The sequence below is a fragment of the Choristoneura fumiferana genome, chromosome 26 (assembly GCF_025370935.1).
Source record: "Choristoneura fumiferana chromosome 26, NRCan_CFum_1, whole genome shotgun sequence".
Taxonomy (NCBI): domain Eukaryota; kingdom Metazoa; phylum Arthropoda; class Insecta; order Lepidoptera; family Tortricidae; genus Choristoneura; species Choristoneura fumiferana.
This window is the reverse complement of record NC_133497.1, coordinates 4,907,416-4,925,093: the sequence shown is the minus strand read 5'-3', so window position 1 is coordinate 4,925,093 and position 17,678 is coordinate 4,907,416. Positions and strand designations below refer to the sequence as shown.

The following is a 17,678-nucleotide window of genomic DNA, read 5'->3' as shown; positions in this document are numbered from 1 at the left end:
TCACTGAAAATCCGCGCTCTGGCTAAACGTAGCATTATACTGAGAGCAACCGTAATTTGCGCTTTTCGGCACTTTCAAAACACGACAATGGACATTTTTAGGAATATTGTTCCGTTTTATTTTTTATTGTTGCTTATATTTCAATATTGTTAGCCGAAAGGGCTTCTGCACATAGACCTCCTGCAAATCTTTTGCAATCAGCAATTTGTCAGGAAAATTTTTACTTATAGTTACACCACTTTTCAAAAAGCTCCCGTCGAACCTAAACTTGTCCTTCTTGAGCCCATAATAAAAGACCCCAATTCAAAATTATTTAAAAAGACTTGTTTTACCGCTAAGGCAGATTGCTAAGGGATATTAGTAATAAAGTTAAATTCGCTGCAAATAAAGTTAAATATAGTATGGAATGTAATTAATTCAGAAACAGGTAAATCAAAGCCCCATAATTGTCAATTCCAACAAAAACATGATGATTGGATTTAGAAATAGCGGGTGCTTTTGAGGTTTCTTCCTCTGATATAACGGTAAGAACGACTCGTGACCTAAAGGCGCCATAACGCTGGCTACTTCGTCCTTATATAAGAGGACTGCCAGCGACCACCGCACCGGAGTATATCATGGAGGACCTGCGGGAGAAGGGGTTCCTTCCTCCCCATACTGATGAAGAAGGTAAGGTCGCGAGCGGGGGCCCCACCCGTCTTTACCACGCTCAGCTGTACACCACCGAGAACATCCCCGCCACTGCCACGTGACCGCGCTACCCAAGCCCCCAAGGCACTCAGGCCCCCAAGACACAGGTCTTTACCTAGTTTGGGGGTCAGAATATTTGACCATTCCCGCGACTTCTCTGTACAAACTTTCCATACTCATTGATCATTGTATTTTGCTTCACTGGGCTTTACTTTACTGGGCATACGCAGCGTTATAGTGGAACCATGGCGCGGTCGCCCAGGATCAGCCCAGTGTCATCGATGCCAGGCCTTTAAGCACAGCTCAGTGAACTGCCACCACCCACAGCGCTGCGTCCGCTGCGGAGGCCACGCCGCCCACGATTGCCCGCGGCCGCTTGCAGACAGTACATAAACCGAAAAGTTTGGAGTCCGACGAACTTGAAATCCGACGAGCTTGGAATCCATGAACTTGGAGTGCGACGAGTTTGGAATCCGACGAGTTTGGAATCCGACCAGCTTGGAATCCGACGAGTTTGGAATCCAACGAGTTTGGGATCCGGCGAAGAAGGAACCAATCCTTTCGACCGATAAATCTATGCTTCTTGTGTTGAGTAAAGTGTTTGACAAGTTTATGCTCCATTAACCTCGTCATTTCGATATAAATCAACCAAAGCAGTTAGCAATTTGGTTTCAGATAAGGCCATTCGACAACAGATGCAACTCCACCGTAAGTCTAATGAAGATTTAAGACGCATGGGAAAATATTCAAGATGCAAGAGAGGAATATTTTCCAACCTCTCTAAGGTTTTTGATTTCATTGAACATGAAATGCTTATCGGCAAACTTGAACAATATATATGGACTCTCAGCTAAAGCACTAAACCTTGTCATTCTTATCTCAGTCAAAGAATTCAAACAGTGAACATAAATAGAACGCGTCAAGTGGTTCCGTGATGAAGTCTGAAGTACTACAAGGCTCCATTTTAGGTCCTTTTCTCCTTTTAATATATATAAATGACTTGTCTCATCTGTGAAACAGGAAATTGCATTATTCGCTGAAGACGCTTCTTAATTTTTTTAAGTAAACAGGCAACAAGAAGATTAAAATCACATCAATGAGGCCTTAACACAGTGGCGGATTTATGTTTTTTACGAGTGTAGGCCACTTTATATCCGCCGCCCTATGTAACTTTCTAAAATAATAATTTTCTCGTTGAATACCGCCCCTAGGCCGCTGCCGCCCCTAGGCTGCGGCCTATACTATACGGCCTATTGACAAATCCAGGACTGCCTTAACAGATGCGTTAAACTGGTTCTACGCAGACAATTTATTAGGTACTGAATCTAGCTAAAACTAAATGTATATCAAGATAAGATGTGAGCTAATTATTTCTCGTTTGTTAGCGTAATAACGATAAGTCCCAGATGAGATAATAGTTATGAGTGTGAACCACGAAAGTTTGAAGCATTATAAATGCATACAATTTGTTGCATAAGGCAGATTAAAACAATTATTTCCTTAAATGGAGAGAAACTGAAACTTGTGTACGAGACTATTTTTCTTGGGCTTTGGGCTTGGGCTATTTTTATGGATGGAAATTTCAAAGGAGCCCAAATACTTCCAGTCTTGCCGGTAGATTGCGCTCTGCCTGCTGTACGAACAATCACACAATTCACCAACATAGATAACTGCCCGGTTATTTCAGTTATTTTCTAATGTCTTAAAGCATGCTGATTTGGGGTAAGGCAACCATCGAAACGATCTTCATTCTACAAAAGACAGCACTTCGGTCGGTCTATGTACAACTTTGGCTCCCGAGATTCACTTGGAGAACGCTTTAAGAGACAAACATCTTTACAGGAGCTTCACAGTACATACATGATGCGATATTGTATACACACAAGAATATCAAGTCCTTTAAGAAATCGCCCCACAATAAGTAAGTATGATAAATATTTATTTAATACAGGAAACAGAACTAATGGCGTCGAAATTCTCCGTCTATTTTCATACCATCGCAAAGTTAACCCCATCGAGTTGGTGAGAGCCCAAGTAGAATATTATATTGCTGCCAATAACTCAACATTTATGACGACTGATGTAAAGAAATTATTCCACGATGCAATATAGTTGGTATACTCTGATCGATGGAAGAAAAGCGACCACGTCATAAAATAAAAAAATAACAAGCGGGATTTACTTAGATGAAGTCGGCCTGTCTTCAGGAGGCTGCATTTGTTAACTTTGCCCAGCATATACATCCTGGAGACATGTGTTTTTGTCGCTACCTATCCTCAATGGTTCAGAAAACCTATGGCAAATCCAAACTGAGACCAAGAGATCCTATGAAAATTCTATTACCGACATGTAAAAGTGCGTTATATTCCAAGAACTGTCAATAATGTCCATAAAAATATTTAATCACTTACCGCAACGTTTGAGACAAACCATTACCCCGATTTTTCAAATTTAGACACGAATTGAAAAAATGGTGGTTTATTATTATTAATCTCATTTAAATTTAATCTGATCAGTTGACATTTTTATCATAATTATTCACTTAGACATAATAACTTACATTGACATTATTTTTATTTTATTTTAAGGTTATAAAACTTTATATTTTGCATGCTATTATAGTTAGCTAAGTGTGTGAACATTTTTTATTGCTTTAAATTTAAGACCTTTATAACCAACACTTATTGCAAATAAATGAATTATGAATTATGAATTATAAATCGCAGAAGATAATTGTTTTATAATGAATACTAGAGAAGGTACTAATGACAGTGATTATATTAAATATGATATTAATGACTTTATTTTGATTTATACATCATTTTAACTCAGTGGTGATAATAAACATTTACCCTGCAGTTGCACTGATGGATGATTAATTGATGAGTCGAGATAATTTTAGTGATGTTCAGTATTGATCACACCAAATTCATCAAAACTACCAACATATCCGCATAACCACTCCTCTCCACTTTTTTCGGCAATAAAACCAGCTGATTCGCCGGTGCGTCTTCTGTCTTTGTTTTTACGTATTTTTAAAGTCACCAAAAATTCGTATTTATTTGGGAAACAAACAGCATAGGCATATGACACAGTTGAAGATAAATATAACTTAGCTGATGCATAAGCCAAAACAGTTTCCACTTATAAAGAAATAACTTTTTTTTGCTCGAGTGAGCTTACATACATACAAGTACATAATAGGAATGCGAAACTTTTCAAGCAACTTGACAAACCAAACAATGAAGTCGTTTCGCTGCCCAAACCATTCTTCAACAATCAAACTCTGCAAACCATGCTTCAACAGAAGATTTAAATTAACGTGAGCTCAGTGCTGCTGCAGAAGACTCCTTGCACACTGCGCTGATGCGAAGGATATAAGTGCGATACCAGAGGTAAGAGTTGGCAGCAATTCCAGAAGAGCTGAAGACTCCGAATCAACGGTGCCCGTTACTGATGCCCTAAGATCCTGCCCCGCAGCAGGCATGGATCCCTCAGGTGCGAGTACTACGCGTACTTTGCTTGTTTATTTGGATTATTTTGTCGAGAGACGCAATATTTGTTAGCGACTAGTCCCTTCACTATCCCTATTTTGCTTTCGTCGGTTTTCGCATATTTTCCTGCAGTCCACCTCCCCTTTTTCGCGCAAAGAAATAGTAGTCTTATGCTCCGAAATATACTTACCTTTGTATGTAGTTATGAGTGAGAATTGTGAAAGTTTATCGCGAATGAGTTCGCTATAGAGGCGCTAGTGTAGCGTGAGGTCTCCGGGTGTCAAATATCATTTTTTGGGTGAGCTACGCGGGTTATTTATAATTAGAATTTTTTATGTGAATCATTTTTGCATTACCTGAAATAGCTTATGGCAATTATGCGTTACGGGGCAATGAATGTCGTGTTTTGAGACAGTTTTGTCTTTTGGAAACTTTTGTCCTCCTTTTTTTTCCGAACAAAATGGGACTAAGCAACACTGTGGTTGCTGGATATTTTTATGGTACGGTTTAAGGTGTTTTAAAATATGATTTTAATCTAAACTTTGTTTTAACGCCCGTAATAACAGACTCTGAAAGTACACATAAAAATCTTACGCAACAGTGCGCCATCTAGTGAGACAAAAAACTATAGCCCTCATGTGAAAGTTTATATTATTAATGTAAGAAATAAAGAGTTAGTCGATTAAGTTTTCAAATAAGTGGCGTCATGTCTATTGTCATACAAAATTTAAGAAAGAATCTTGTCAAAACAGATCTTTAAAAGTACGCTAGATTCTGCTAGATTAGGATGATTGTTATTGTCATCACTACTTGATATTTTTAATGTTTTACCTGCTGTTGAAAAAGATCTTATCATCAAATCGATTCATAATCCCAAACGCAGTTTTTTTTCATGTGTACTTATCTAGGCATACAAAAAATACTTAGTAGTTATTTTTAGCACTTACCTTACATGATACAGGTCTTCAGTGTTCAAAGTTTTCGTTCCACCAATCTTATAAATACTCAAGGTAGAATGTGCAATGACAGGTGAACTCATTCTTTCCCGGTTGTGCAAATGACAAACCAAAACGACGCACCGCCGCCGATCAAAATGGCGGTCATCGCACAATGACGCACAAACTTTCGACCAATAGCTGCTGAAGATTTTACACGCGCATACTCATTGGCTTGTAATTGGCTAAAATGATTTTGCGCCTAATTCTACTCTTAACGGAAAATTCATGTCAACGAGAAGACGAGCAGCGATAAGATTAATAAGAAATAAAAAATGTTTACCTTTGCCTCTAGAATTTTCAACAGTTTGCCCATTTCGGATTTCGGTTTTTTTTTATGTTTTATACAGAAGCATTGCAGCAGAAGCGTTAACTTTACTCCCTTTACATAGACGCTCTTTTTGAGCATATAGCTAAGAGGGCTGGATTGTGCATACTCGTATGTAGTAGGTACATCACTTTTTTAGTAAAAGGATCTTTATTTTCTTTAACAGATAAGAAAATTGTCAAAATATACAAGCATGTCAGAATTAATATTCTATTATTAATAATAATGTTTCTTAAAGACTAAACATTTTCAAAATCATATATTGCGGGCAACCATTTGCAATTCTACTCTGATCACACGACGAAGAAAAGTTTGAAGGTAGGTACTTACCTTCATCCACGAGCGAGTTGAGCATGCAACGTATGTCGTGTCGCGGCGGGTAACGCTCTTCTCTCGTCTTCGGCTCCTCGTGAGGACGACCTTCACCGAAATATTTAGACTTAGATTTAATTGATCAGGTACCAATTTTTTCTAGTAGCGATTAATTTTTTTATATATATTTTTTTAATAGCGGGCACGTTGAAGTCAGTAGAGTAGGTAGTACACATACCAACTATTACTTATTCTGTGGTGCATACATCTAAAGTCATTACTCGTATACCTTATAATATTATCGTATAACTCTAGTAAAGACTCGGAACGCGACGCCTTGGTGTTACTATAGGTACAGTTGGAGTGTGTTCAATACTTGGGTATGGTGAGATGATAATTTGGTGAACTGAGCGAGATGAGAATGTGTTCAGCTAAGAGCATGGTGAGTTGAGAATAAAGTGAACTGAGAATGTGGTGAATTGAGAATTTGGTAAGCTGCTTACAATTGGATAAAATGAAATAACAAAAACTTTCCTAACCTCTGGTAAACTTCCACCTCGGATCGAGACGGTGGATGGTCTCGACGGGCTCCTCCATAACCTTGCACGAGAGACAGCGACACGTCTCGTCCAGCGGACGTCCGCAACGGACGCATACAACTGTAAACGTTTAGAATTTGTCTATTGCTATCCCGCGGTAACTGTGCAATTTTCCAAAACTATCCTACGTGTCCTTCCCTGGGACTCAAATTATGTACAGTATTTATACCGAATTTCATTTTCAAAAAGTTTGAACAATTAAACAAACAGACTTACGGAGTTTTGAATTTATAAATAACATTAGTGGGAGGTTTTTTGCTGACAAGGGGAGGAAGGTCAAAATCACTAAAATTCCGCTTACTTACGTAATAATTGACCCCTTATACAAGGACATCATAAATAGGCATGCACTCACTCTCTTTGACCTCAGCCTCGTCGATGACCCCGAATATGGTCTTCCTCGCCACTTCGGTGCGAGCCTGCTGGAGCGCCGCGATGCGGTGCCGCGTGGCGCACTTGTGCGCTTCCGGGAGCAAGAACTGCTGGACCAGCTCGGCTACTAACTCGTTCTGCTCTGCTGTTGACCTGGTACCGCGGGGAAGATTATGTCTTAAACAATGTGTTTTGTCGTGAACAACTTTTGGCTTCGTGGGGATGGTGGGCTCAAACTCCGGCTCGCACCTCTTGCGTTTTTAGAAATAGGGAATATTACGCAAAGCTCTGCGCAGGGGGCAGCTGAAGACGGCCAGATTGTAGCGATCAGGGAACACAGGAGCCGGCAGAGCATTTAACTCCTTAGCTGTCTGGGTAATAAAGGACGAGCGAAAACGCTTTGTGTGAATTTTGGAGATACTGATAAGGGCGAAGACGGCGCAAAGAAAGGAGCTGGTGGATTAAACCATATAGCCCCGACGCACATTCTCCAAAATGTATGCCCATTTTCCGAGCATTTACGGACCCTCTCGGAGGTTTTCAGGTGCTCTCGCCATAAACATGTAAGTTGTGCTTGTTACTAACATGGACTCGTTCTCCCTAAGCTTGTCCACCTCGTCGGCGGCGCTCCTCGCACGACGCACTGCGTCCTGCTCTGCCGCTAGTTCAACGCCCTGCGTTAGTATGTCGTGGAGATACGCGTCTACTGTGTCTTGGGTTACTCCGAGGACCTAAGAAAAAGGAATATTTATTTGTTTGTTTACTGTTATTTATGACATCTTTACATATTTTCCTAAGGTTTTTGGGAACACTCAATAAATACCTACTCCAAAATATTTCATTCCGAATTTGCTGATTCCGATTTTCAAAACTCCGAATTTCACAATTCCTAAGACTTATTATTTCGATTACTAAATAAAAAACTACTAAAAACACGAAATTGATTTAGCCGAATATCAAAATTTGGATTTTTAAATAACCGACTTTTTTTACTCCGGAGAATTAAAAGCGCGAAGTATTATTGGTCTGAAATACAGTATTTAGTTTTTGCTAGATGTCAGGCAGGAGTCTCGATCTCCTAATATTTTTATTCACTGTGGCCACACCGGATTATAAAACTACAGACATCCGAATAACCGCTCCCCTCCACTTTTTCGACAATAAATTGAGTTGACTCGTCGGCTGAACGCCATTCAATTCTTTATGTCTTTCCTATTTTTTAATATCAACTAAGAATTTGAATTGTAAGCAGCCGTTACGCTGCCCGAACTTTACCAGCTTTCCTTCGACTGTAATTTAAATTTAACGTAAGCTCAGTGCTTGCTGCGGAAGATTCCTTGCACCCCTGCGCTGATCTAAAGGCTAACCAGTGGTAAGAGTTGACAGTGACTCCGGAGGAGCTAAAGACTTCGAGCCAACGGTGCCCGTTACTGACGCCCTAAGATTCTGCCCCACAGCAGGCGAGGAGTTCTCAGGTGAGAGCTTTCTACAGTAGCCATTTTCTTTCGCGTGCTTTACTTATTTTGTTTATTATTTTGTCGCGAGACGCAATATTTTTCTTCTGACCTTTTCCTTCACCATCCCTACTTTCCTCTCGTCGCTGTCTCGCAAATTTCCATACAGTCCACTTCCCCTTTCTCGCAAAGATTTCGATTATAATTTTTCCGAAAATTTCATCGCTGATTCGGAAATTAGGCATTCGACGAAATGAACTTCGTGTTTTTAAAAATCAGAATCTTGAATTTGAAAATTGGAATCCCACTAATATTATACCTAAATGCGAGTGAACGTCTGTAATTCTGTTTGTTTGTTTGCTACTTCATTACGTCTTAAACCATTGAACAGATTTGTGAAATTCTGTATACCTACATATGTATTAGTTTGAGTTGGATGGACATAGGATATTTTATCCCGGAAAGTTGCATAATTAACGGCTAGCTAGTTCATAGTAAAAACCATTGGATTGAACCTGTTTAAACATCTCATCGTGCTCACGCCGGCGGTGTTCCTCCTTCTGCCGCCGTCCTGCCTCGGCAGCCTCTCTCATCACCTTCTCTCGCACTGCGCAAGCGTTTTTTTTATATCCAATTAAAAACCAAGTCAGTGAAGTACAATTAGGTGCCCTTCCATGTAAAAGGAGTAGATGAGTAATATTTCTTTTTGCATTGTTACTTTTATAGCCGTGACAGTTATCGTACCTATTGTGAAAGCGAAACAAACAGGTAGTCCGAAACAAAAATTCAAGATTTGCTGAACCACCAATTGTATGATTGTTGACAGGATCACATTTTAGAAAGTAGATTTAGGGGAAAAGTGGCATGAAAGAACCAGTTTTCTAAACAAGGCAAAAATATATACTAAGGTACTTTTTCACTTCTCGTGCTCTTATAAAATGTTAGGTACTTTAGTCTCTGCATATCGGGACTAAAGCTCCTCATTCTCGATTCACGGAATGGACCCCAAACTTTTAATTTAGTCAAAACAAGGATCAGAAATTGGAAGCGTTTTTTCTCCAATAATCTTACAATAACATATCAAAATTTGCAGAGCATTCGAGGAAAATCGCATCTTATCGAAGAACTTGCAGAAGAACTAAAAATTCAGGCTCTTTGCTTCACAGAAACGTGGATAACTACAAGAAAAATTGATTTGATGAATTCAATCTAGCTTCCAATTACTGCAGAGAAAACTATGAAGGTGGCGGTGTTTGTATATTTTTGCATAAAAGTATAGACTTCGTGGAACGTAATGATATTGTAAACATGAGTAAGTATAGAATATATATTTGAGATTTGTGCTGTTGAAATTGTAAACTTTAATATATTACTTAAGTATTGTGTGTATTGGCCGGAACGAAACAGAGAATACCAAATTTTTTACGGAGCTTTGGAAAAATTATTTATCTTACATGTATGTGGCACTTGGCAAAACGAATGCAGAGCAATACCACGAATACCAAATTTTTTACGGAGCTTTGGAAAAATTATTACATAATGGTACCACAAAAGCATTGTTATGACTACACCTAACACTCAAATTCATTAATCCAAGAAAATATGGTTTGCAGAAAAGAGATTATTTAATAAAAATAACATAAATAATTTTAAACAGGTACTTCAAAACATTGATTGGAGTCAAATTATTTCTTCAAACAGATCCGTAAACGAGAACTATAATAATTTTTCAAACGTCTTAGCAGAACTGCTCGATGAAATAATTCCTAAAAAGATAATCAAAATGCATAAAACTATAAAAAAATCATGGGTAACAAAAGGCCTAAAAATATCCTGTAAACACAAACGCCAATAAAAAATTCTCATGGCACAAAATCTGGACAATGTGGCAAATCATAAAAGAAAACACAAATAAAACAAAAGAGCAAAAAGAGGAGAACATTACATTACGCATTAATAACATCTTGTTGAAACACCTACTATTATTGCCGACGCATTTAATAATTATTTCGTTTCTCTTGGTAATGATGAGGATCCTGGAGCAAAGAACTTTCCAACCACCCAAGCTGTCATCAATAAAACCGAGAACTCCCTGTGTCTGAGCGTGAAGTATTTAATATGATGCGCAAGTTAAAAAATAGGAGAAGTTGTGGTCATGATGAACTCCCGCCGTTTCTTATAAAACAATGTGCCCAAGAATTAACTATACCACTTACAACTTTGATCAACCAATCGTTTTGTGACGGAACTGTGCCAAACTCCTTGAAATTGTCAATGGTTTAACCCATATATAAAAAAGGTGACATAACGGATCCCTCCAAATTTCGTCCTATTGCTCTGCCACCAACTTTTGCTAAATTATTTGAAACAGCTATGTCAAATAGATTACATAATTTCTGTGAGAAATATAACATCTTTAACGATAGTCAAAATGGTTTCAGGAAAAACAGATCCACTGCTTTGGCTCTCTATAGATAAGTCCAGGAAATATTGAATATAATTGAAAATAAACAGTATGCAATAGGAATTTTACTTGACATGAGTAAAGCATATGACAGAGAATCCTATAAAATCCTTTTAAGTAAACTTTACGGAATTGGCGTCAGAGGCATAGCACATAAATGGTTTGAATCCTACTTAACAAATCGTGAACAATTTGTCCAAATTAAATATCACAATGCAAAGGCTAGAGCAATACTGCATGTTAATTCAGAAAGGAAGCGAATGTTGGGATCCATCCCGCAGGGTAGTCTACTTGGATGTGTATTGTTTCTACTTTATATAAATGACCTCCCTAAAGTCCTTGATGTTCCCTGTGTCCTATTTGTAGATGATATATCGATTGTGTTTCCATATTCATAGTCAGATTCAGATTCAAGTAATGACCTAAACTCCTGTTTAAAGAGTATTATTGATAAGGTAGTAAAATGGCTAAGTTTTCATAACTTAGAAATAAATTTTGATAAAACAAAAATACTGCAATTCAAACTCAATCAAAAAAGTTGCCTAACTATCGATTTTTACCATCAAAATAAATGAATAAAACCAATCCATTCGTCCACGCTACTGGGTCTCGAAATAGACTCGCATTTGAATTGGAAAGTAAACGTTCAAAAAATAGCCAATAAACTGTCAAGATTCACATATGCTTTATCAGAATTTCAAAAAAATCTACAGATTTGAAGACCTGTAAATGTGCTTACTACGCATATGCACATGCATGGCTCACAAACGGAATCATTTTATGGGGATCTATTTGTATTGCAAAAGAGATGCATCAGAATTCTGGCAAATATAAAACAATCAGATAGTTGCCGACCATATTACAAAAAGTTCAATATACTAACTTTGACATCTCTATACATACTGAAATCATATAATTTTTTTAGAAAATATATTCATTTATTTCCAAAGCACAAAGAGAATAATAAATTAAGACCAAGACATAAAATACCCATACCCCCTCATAAATTAAAAACTTTCAATACAGGCCCTAATACTATCTGTATAAAAATATATAATAACATACCCAAAACTATTAAAGACGAAATAAAAAAAAATCCTTCAGTAAATTATTAAAGGCATACCTCATTTAAAAATGTTACTACACATTGCCAGAATTTTTCCAGAATACGTAAACTAATTATATTACATATTTATAAATTATCGGATTATTGTTTAACTATTAATTATGAAAATAGCTTTAAGTTATGTTGCAGTGCCCTACTACAGGGTTTCATGTTTGAAATATTTTTATTTTAGTTTAAGATCCTATGTACCCATGAAACCAATGATTGTATGATTAAATAGTTCTAAAAGTCCGAGACCGGGGCGAAGCCAGAACCATATTGCTGAATAGATGTAGATGCCTTGGTATAAATCTATATGCAGTACGATAAACCTCCAGGGTAAAAAAACGATTTTCTTTTTCTTGCGTGGTGGAGCACAATGGACCTAGTGCTGCACTGAAATTTAAGTAGGGTAGGGGCTCTTTGGACTTATTACCGCACCAGAATCACAAACACGTAAATCCCGCAGCCAACGTATTAACACCAAATAAATCAACTCTATTCTATTCTATTCTATTCGAAATCGTACCTACACGTCAAATTGAAAAATCTTCTGAAAATTTACAAAAAAAAAGGTATTTTTGCCCCTAGCCACGATAACCTATAGTGACCCCCTCCAAAATTTCAGGATGCCCCCGCGCCTGCTCATACAACTGTAAAACTGCACCACAAGTGAGTGGTCCTGAGCGGAAAGCCTCTGGAAGCCCAGCCGAACTTTTTGATCCCTCACTCGATTCCAGGTTTCCTTCAGGATGACGTTCGTCAGTTCCGATGTCGTTCTTTTGGTTCGTCTGAGAACCCTGATGTCAGACGAGAGGAGCAGGACGAAAAGATCATTGAAAGGATTTTAAGACAAGTTGTAGTGGATCAGTAATCAGTTCTTAATCAGTTGTTATTCAGATTAGACCAAAATAAAGACTGAAAACCAGTGCTGTGACTTGACAGTGATGTTGTTCGCAAATTCGCATTTTGGCATATAAACAAACACAATTCACGGGGCTCCGGGCTCCGAGGCAGACTTTTTTAAAGTGGGGCGCCGTATCCCCCCATATTTTGTACGCACATGCTAACTAAAAATATTTTAGTTTCATAATTTATCTTAAGTTTTTAAGTTTTAACTTTGATTTTAAAGTATAATTTGATTTTAATTTTATTTTTATTTTATTAGTGGTTTTAATTATGATTCATAACCTGAAAAAAACAGAATGTGTGTGGCGAATAGTTTAGTTTATTTATTCATTTAATAAGTACATACATAAATGTTAGTGTATGTGTAGTGAAATAGTATGCATTTCCGTGCTTTTCTGAATTAATAATATGAATTCAGAAAGCTATTCCGGCTATTTGAGGCCGGCCATACTTTGGTCAAACTTTTTTTCAGTAATTTTCTTGTTTTTTTTTTCTATAAGTAGTTTTTCTTATAACGGTAGTTGATTGATACCTTCTTAACCAACTTTTCAAATCCATCCGACCACTGGACGAGAGGAACAAAATCCACAAAATCAATGAGATTTGAAACGACAGCATAATTTATTTATCCAGTTAATGAATTTCTCGTGGGTCACTCAATAAGTTTTGAGATGCTTGAAATTAAAAAATGGAATACATCTGTGTTATATGTTTTTTAAAAGCAAATTTATTTAAAAATAAAACGCAATAAGCCGTTTTCTCGATTTAAAAAAATACGATATTCCAGTACTACAACGCTTCCCGCGTTTTTTTCCTTAAACGATGGAACATTTGCGTGCCATGACCTATACCATTTCAAATTTGGTTTAACCCAACAGTTAAGTTTGTAACGACTACAGTCAGCATTGGGAGAGTCTGCTCTTTCACGGGCAACCGTTTTTAGGTGGTTTAGTGAATTAAAAACGGATAAAACTAACCTTGAAGACGATCAAAGAAGCGGACGCAGAAACTGCAGAAAAATTGTGGACTACGGAAATGTTGGTACGAGAAGACCCACAAATTACATACAAGGACATCGAGAAGATCCTGGGCATTACTTCGGGGTGCGTGAACACCATGCTACACCAACATTTTAGAGTCAGGAAGCTTTGTTGTCGTTGACTCCCGCGTTTGCTCTCCGAAAGTGAAAAACAGGTTCGTGTGGATTGGTGCCGTGAAATGCGTCAACGTTTTGAAAACGGGTCATCAAGACGTGTTTCGGAAATCATTATTGGTGAAGAAACATTGATCTATCAGTATGACCCCGAAAGTAAGAAGCAATCATCGGTTTGGGTCCACTCAGATGGAGAGTTGCCGACAAAATTGCAAAGACCTCGTAACGCTGGAAAAAAAATGGTGGCTTGTTTTTTTTCTCGGAGCGGACATTCATCGACATCTATGTTGGAAAACTGTTGATCAGTTAGTTCCGAATGGTATACAACAGGTAGCATTGCTGAAAGTTATCTAAGTTATGCGATTGCGTAGACCAAAGGCCGAGCTTCGAAGAATCATGCTACGAAGTGGCTACAATACAATACAATACAATAACTCTTTATTGCACACCAATACAGTAACAGTACAGAAACACAAGTATATACATAGAGATTTTCTAGGTAGCAATAGGCGGCGTATCGCTTCAGAGCGATCTCTCCAGGCAACCTTTACAATGGACAGAAATAAGGAATACATTTGACCTGGCTACTTTTGACCTGTCAGATTAAGAGTGTTTCCAATGTTGGTTTAGACGAATGGAAGTTTGTATAGAGCATCGTGGAGAGTATTTTTTTAAAATGTTAAATTTAATCGTAGTTATTTAGTGACCCACGTAGTTACCGAAATCAAATCTTTTAGCAGTATTATTTAAAAAACTTCCAATATGACAAGTAATGTATTTTACTTAATGGTCAATAAACTAAACTATATTCAGAAATGGTAGCAAACAAAGTGCCGAAAACAATCAAACTTTAAAGAAACGAACATTCAAAAATGATACCTCAGTTCCTACGCTCCAACTTTTGGCCGGATGGTGCGGTGTTCCGTCGTTTTAGGTTAGCGACGAAAACGACTTTCAAATAACCCTAATTAAGTAATATTTAAGTAATAATTATTTAATTCAAACGACATTAAAATATACCAATGCAATTGAAAAAAAATATACTAAACTACACCAAAACCCTTTGTCCCTGAGTCGACGACCCAACTCCTCTCGTTTCCTATTTATTTATATATATTTATTTGTTTTTTTTGTTTGTCTTTTTTGTGTTTTACTACGTTTAATTGAATTTTACAGCGGATTAGTTTTTTATTGATTAATAAATAAATAAATTATGAAGCCTCCTTATTTGTCAAACGTTATACCATAGCGAGGTGTAAGGTACATTCTAAATCGATGTGTACTCGTATCTATCACTTTGTTACGTAGGTACAGTTAGCAACGAGGATATGAATACAACCAAAGTGCAAAAAATATGTATACACGACCTTAATGTTCAGGCAATAAAGTCCTGTAAGTATACATATTTTGGGACTTTGGCTGTCATATCTTTGTTGCTAATTGTACCTAACATTAAATTTAAAAAAAATGTGATTTGGTTCAATTTAATTTGTTTCATTTATGTTCAATTTTATTTGTAATTGAATTTCATTCAATTTGATTTCTTTATATTTTTCATTATTTATTTACCTACTCAAATAAAAAACAAAAGGAGTACAAAAATACTTATATCTAAACCTCTGCCAAACTGCTATAGCAGTTTGTTGATAGAAAGTGTGTTGAACTCATCCACTATTTTTTATCACTATTCTAACACAGCTACTACTTTTTTTATCACTATTTAATCCATGACTTAACTTTATTTGTTTTTTTTATTTGATTGACTTGTCTGGAATAAAATTCATTTTTTTTTTTCATTTAAGTCAGTCAATAAACATTTCTTCCAATTCAAAAAAATAACACCAAAAAAAAACCATTGTGCATTGGGCTTCCTACATAACGACCAAAGTATATGACAAAGTATCCAATATCCTATTCTACCCACAAGAAAAAACAACAAATACAGACAAAGAAGAATCTAGAAATTTCAGAAACGAACAAATACGACCACAATTTGCATAACAACACGTATGCGTGACTAAACACGATACTTTTACAAATACCTACACCAAAAAAAAGACTATTTCCCAAGTGAAATCAACACCACAAGACACAAAGACACGTTTTCATTTCCCTATCTCGAGCGAGATAGTATTTTAGTAGAAATCGTGGAAAAATTGTACACAAATTTCTATAATTACGACATTCATGATTTATTACTTTCAAGTTCCACATTCAAGCACACAAAGACACGTTTTCATTTCCCTAGTTTTAGCCGAAATGGTATTTTAGTAGAAAAAAATAATGTACACATTTCTATAATTACGAACACATGTGTTTTTGTCCCATTTGATTTATCCGATCCGACGGATCGTTTTCGGCACCAAAAAAATATAAAAACAAAAAAAAGTGACGAAACGTTTGGATATCACCTTAAATGCATGTTCGGCATCAAAAAATACTAAAACTAAAAATAAAAGTATATTTTGATTTTGATTTTGAAACATTTTTCCCAACTCAAACGTAGCTGTTTCGCACGACTTGGCCTTTCTACTTGGCGGAGGAGCAAGACAGATATTCCATTTATTTTACCTTAAAATCTCTTGATTGAAACCTTTTCTTACTACCTACCAATGAATTTTTAAAAGACATTTCCATTAAATGAACAATTTACTATTTTAGAATTGCAATTTTCATCTTTCAAATTGCTCTGTTTTTCCAACAGCCTTTTTTTAATCTTTATCGATTAATATTTATCTGATATTATTTAACACATTTCGTATTTAAAAAATGGTTTTGACTAGAACGATACCAAGCAGAGAACGCAATTATTGAAATAAACGTTTGTTGCAGTTTTGGTGTCGTTTAATTATTTATTTATTTTGCGTAAACTTCAATGATTTCGATATAACATTTTCTTACTTATTGTTTTATGTAATTTTATATTGGATGAAATACATGCTATCAGAGACGACTTTGCGTTATATTTGATTATAAAATAATCACTATTTTAAATTAGCACAAATAACACTGGTTGTAACTAAAACCTTAATACACGTAACACACTGCAGCATAACTAAGAGACAAATCAGAAAAATACGAATTCACGATTCAAACCAAAATGAAAACTTCTTTCGAAGGAAAACTGTTAACTGATCAACAATTATTAGCAGGTAACACAGAAGAAGTATCAGGTTTCGAACTTAGGAATAACATAGATTCAAATATAAACTGACGTAGGTACTGGTACAATAAAGATGAAATTATTTCAATTCGTCTATGCGTTTTTGCTAAACCTATCGCAGTGGACACTGATTTTGAAATTGCAATAACAACCGAAATGAACAGCCGTCCTCACTTAAGAAATACGCAAACATATTCAACCTGCCCTCAATTTTCATAAATGATTGTTGTTTTTTTAAATTATTTCCAGTACAGAAAAGGCAAAGGCAAAGCAACTATACAGCCATTTACAATTGGATTGGGATTATTAATAACGTTTTGCTTGTTTGTATCCAAAATCAGACAAAATTAGGAACAATAGATTTTAAATTGTTGTTAATTTTGATAGTTATAATTTCGTCATAAGATTATAGAATACAGTAGGTTAAATTAGGGTCATTTTTGATTTCGTCAGTTGAAAGATGTCCATTGTTGGACACAGGCCGGTTTGTCCTTCATTATATTTGGAAATACGTAAACCACCAATATTTATAAAAACAGGCATTTTTTAAATCAGGAGTCATGCCGATGGCGCCCTTTTATATCATACGACAAGAGACAAAATGACAGGTTGTGTTTGTTATGCCGCCTCCAACATGCTT

The 17,678-nt window shown here is 36.4% G+C and overlaps 1 protein-coding gene across 1 annotated transcript in view; it reads right to left on the bottom strand.

Annotated features, from left to right (window-relative positions):
• LOC141442608 (cilia- and flagella-associated protein 91-like) overlaps positions 1-17,678 on the bottom strand; it is a gene marked incomplete in the record, with an annotated part of 185,848 nt that overhangs the window by 153,499 nt on the left and 14,671 nt on the right. The window contains 5 exon segments of the mRNA XM_074107626.1: positions 5,838-5,927; positions 6,359-6,478; positions 6,774-6,943; positions 7,376-7,521; positions 8,760-8,851. Coding sequence (XP_073963727.1) covers positions 5,838-5,927; positions 6,359-6,478; positions 6,774-6,943; positions 7,376-7,521; positions 8,760-8,851 — 618 coding nt within the window.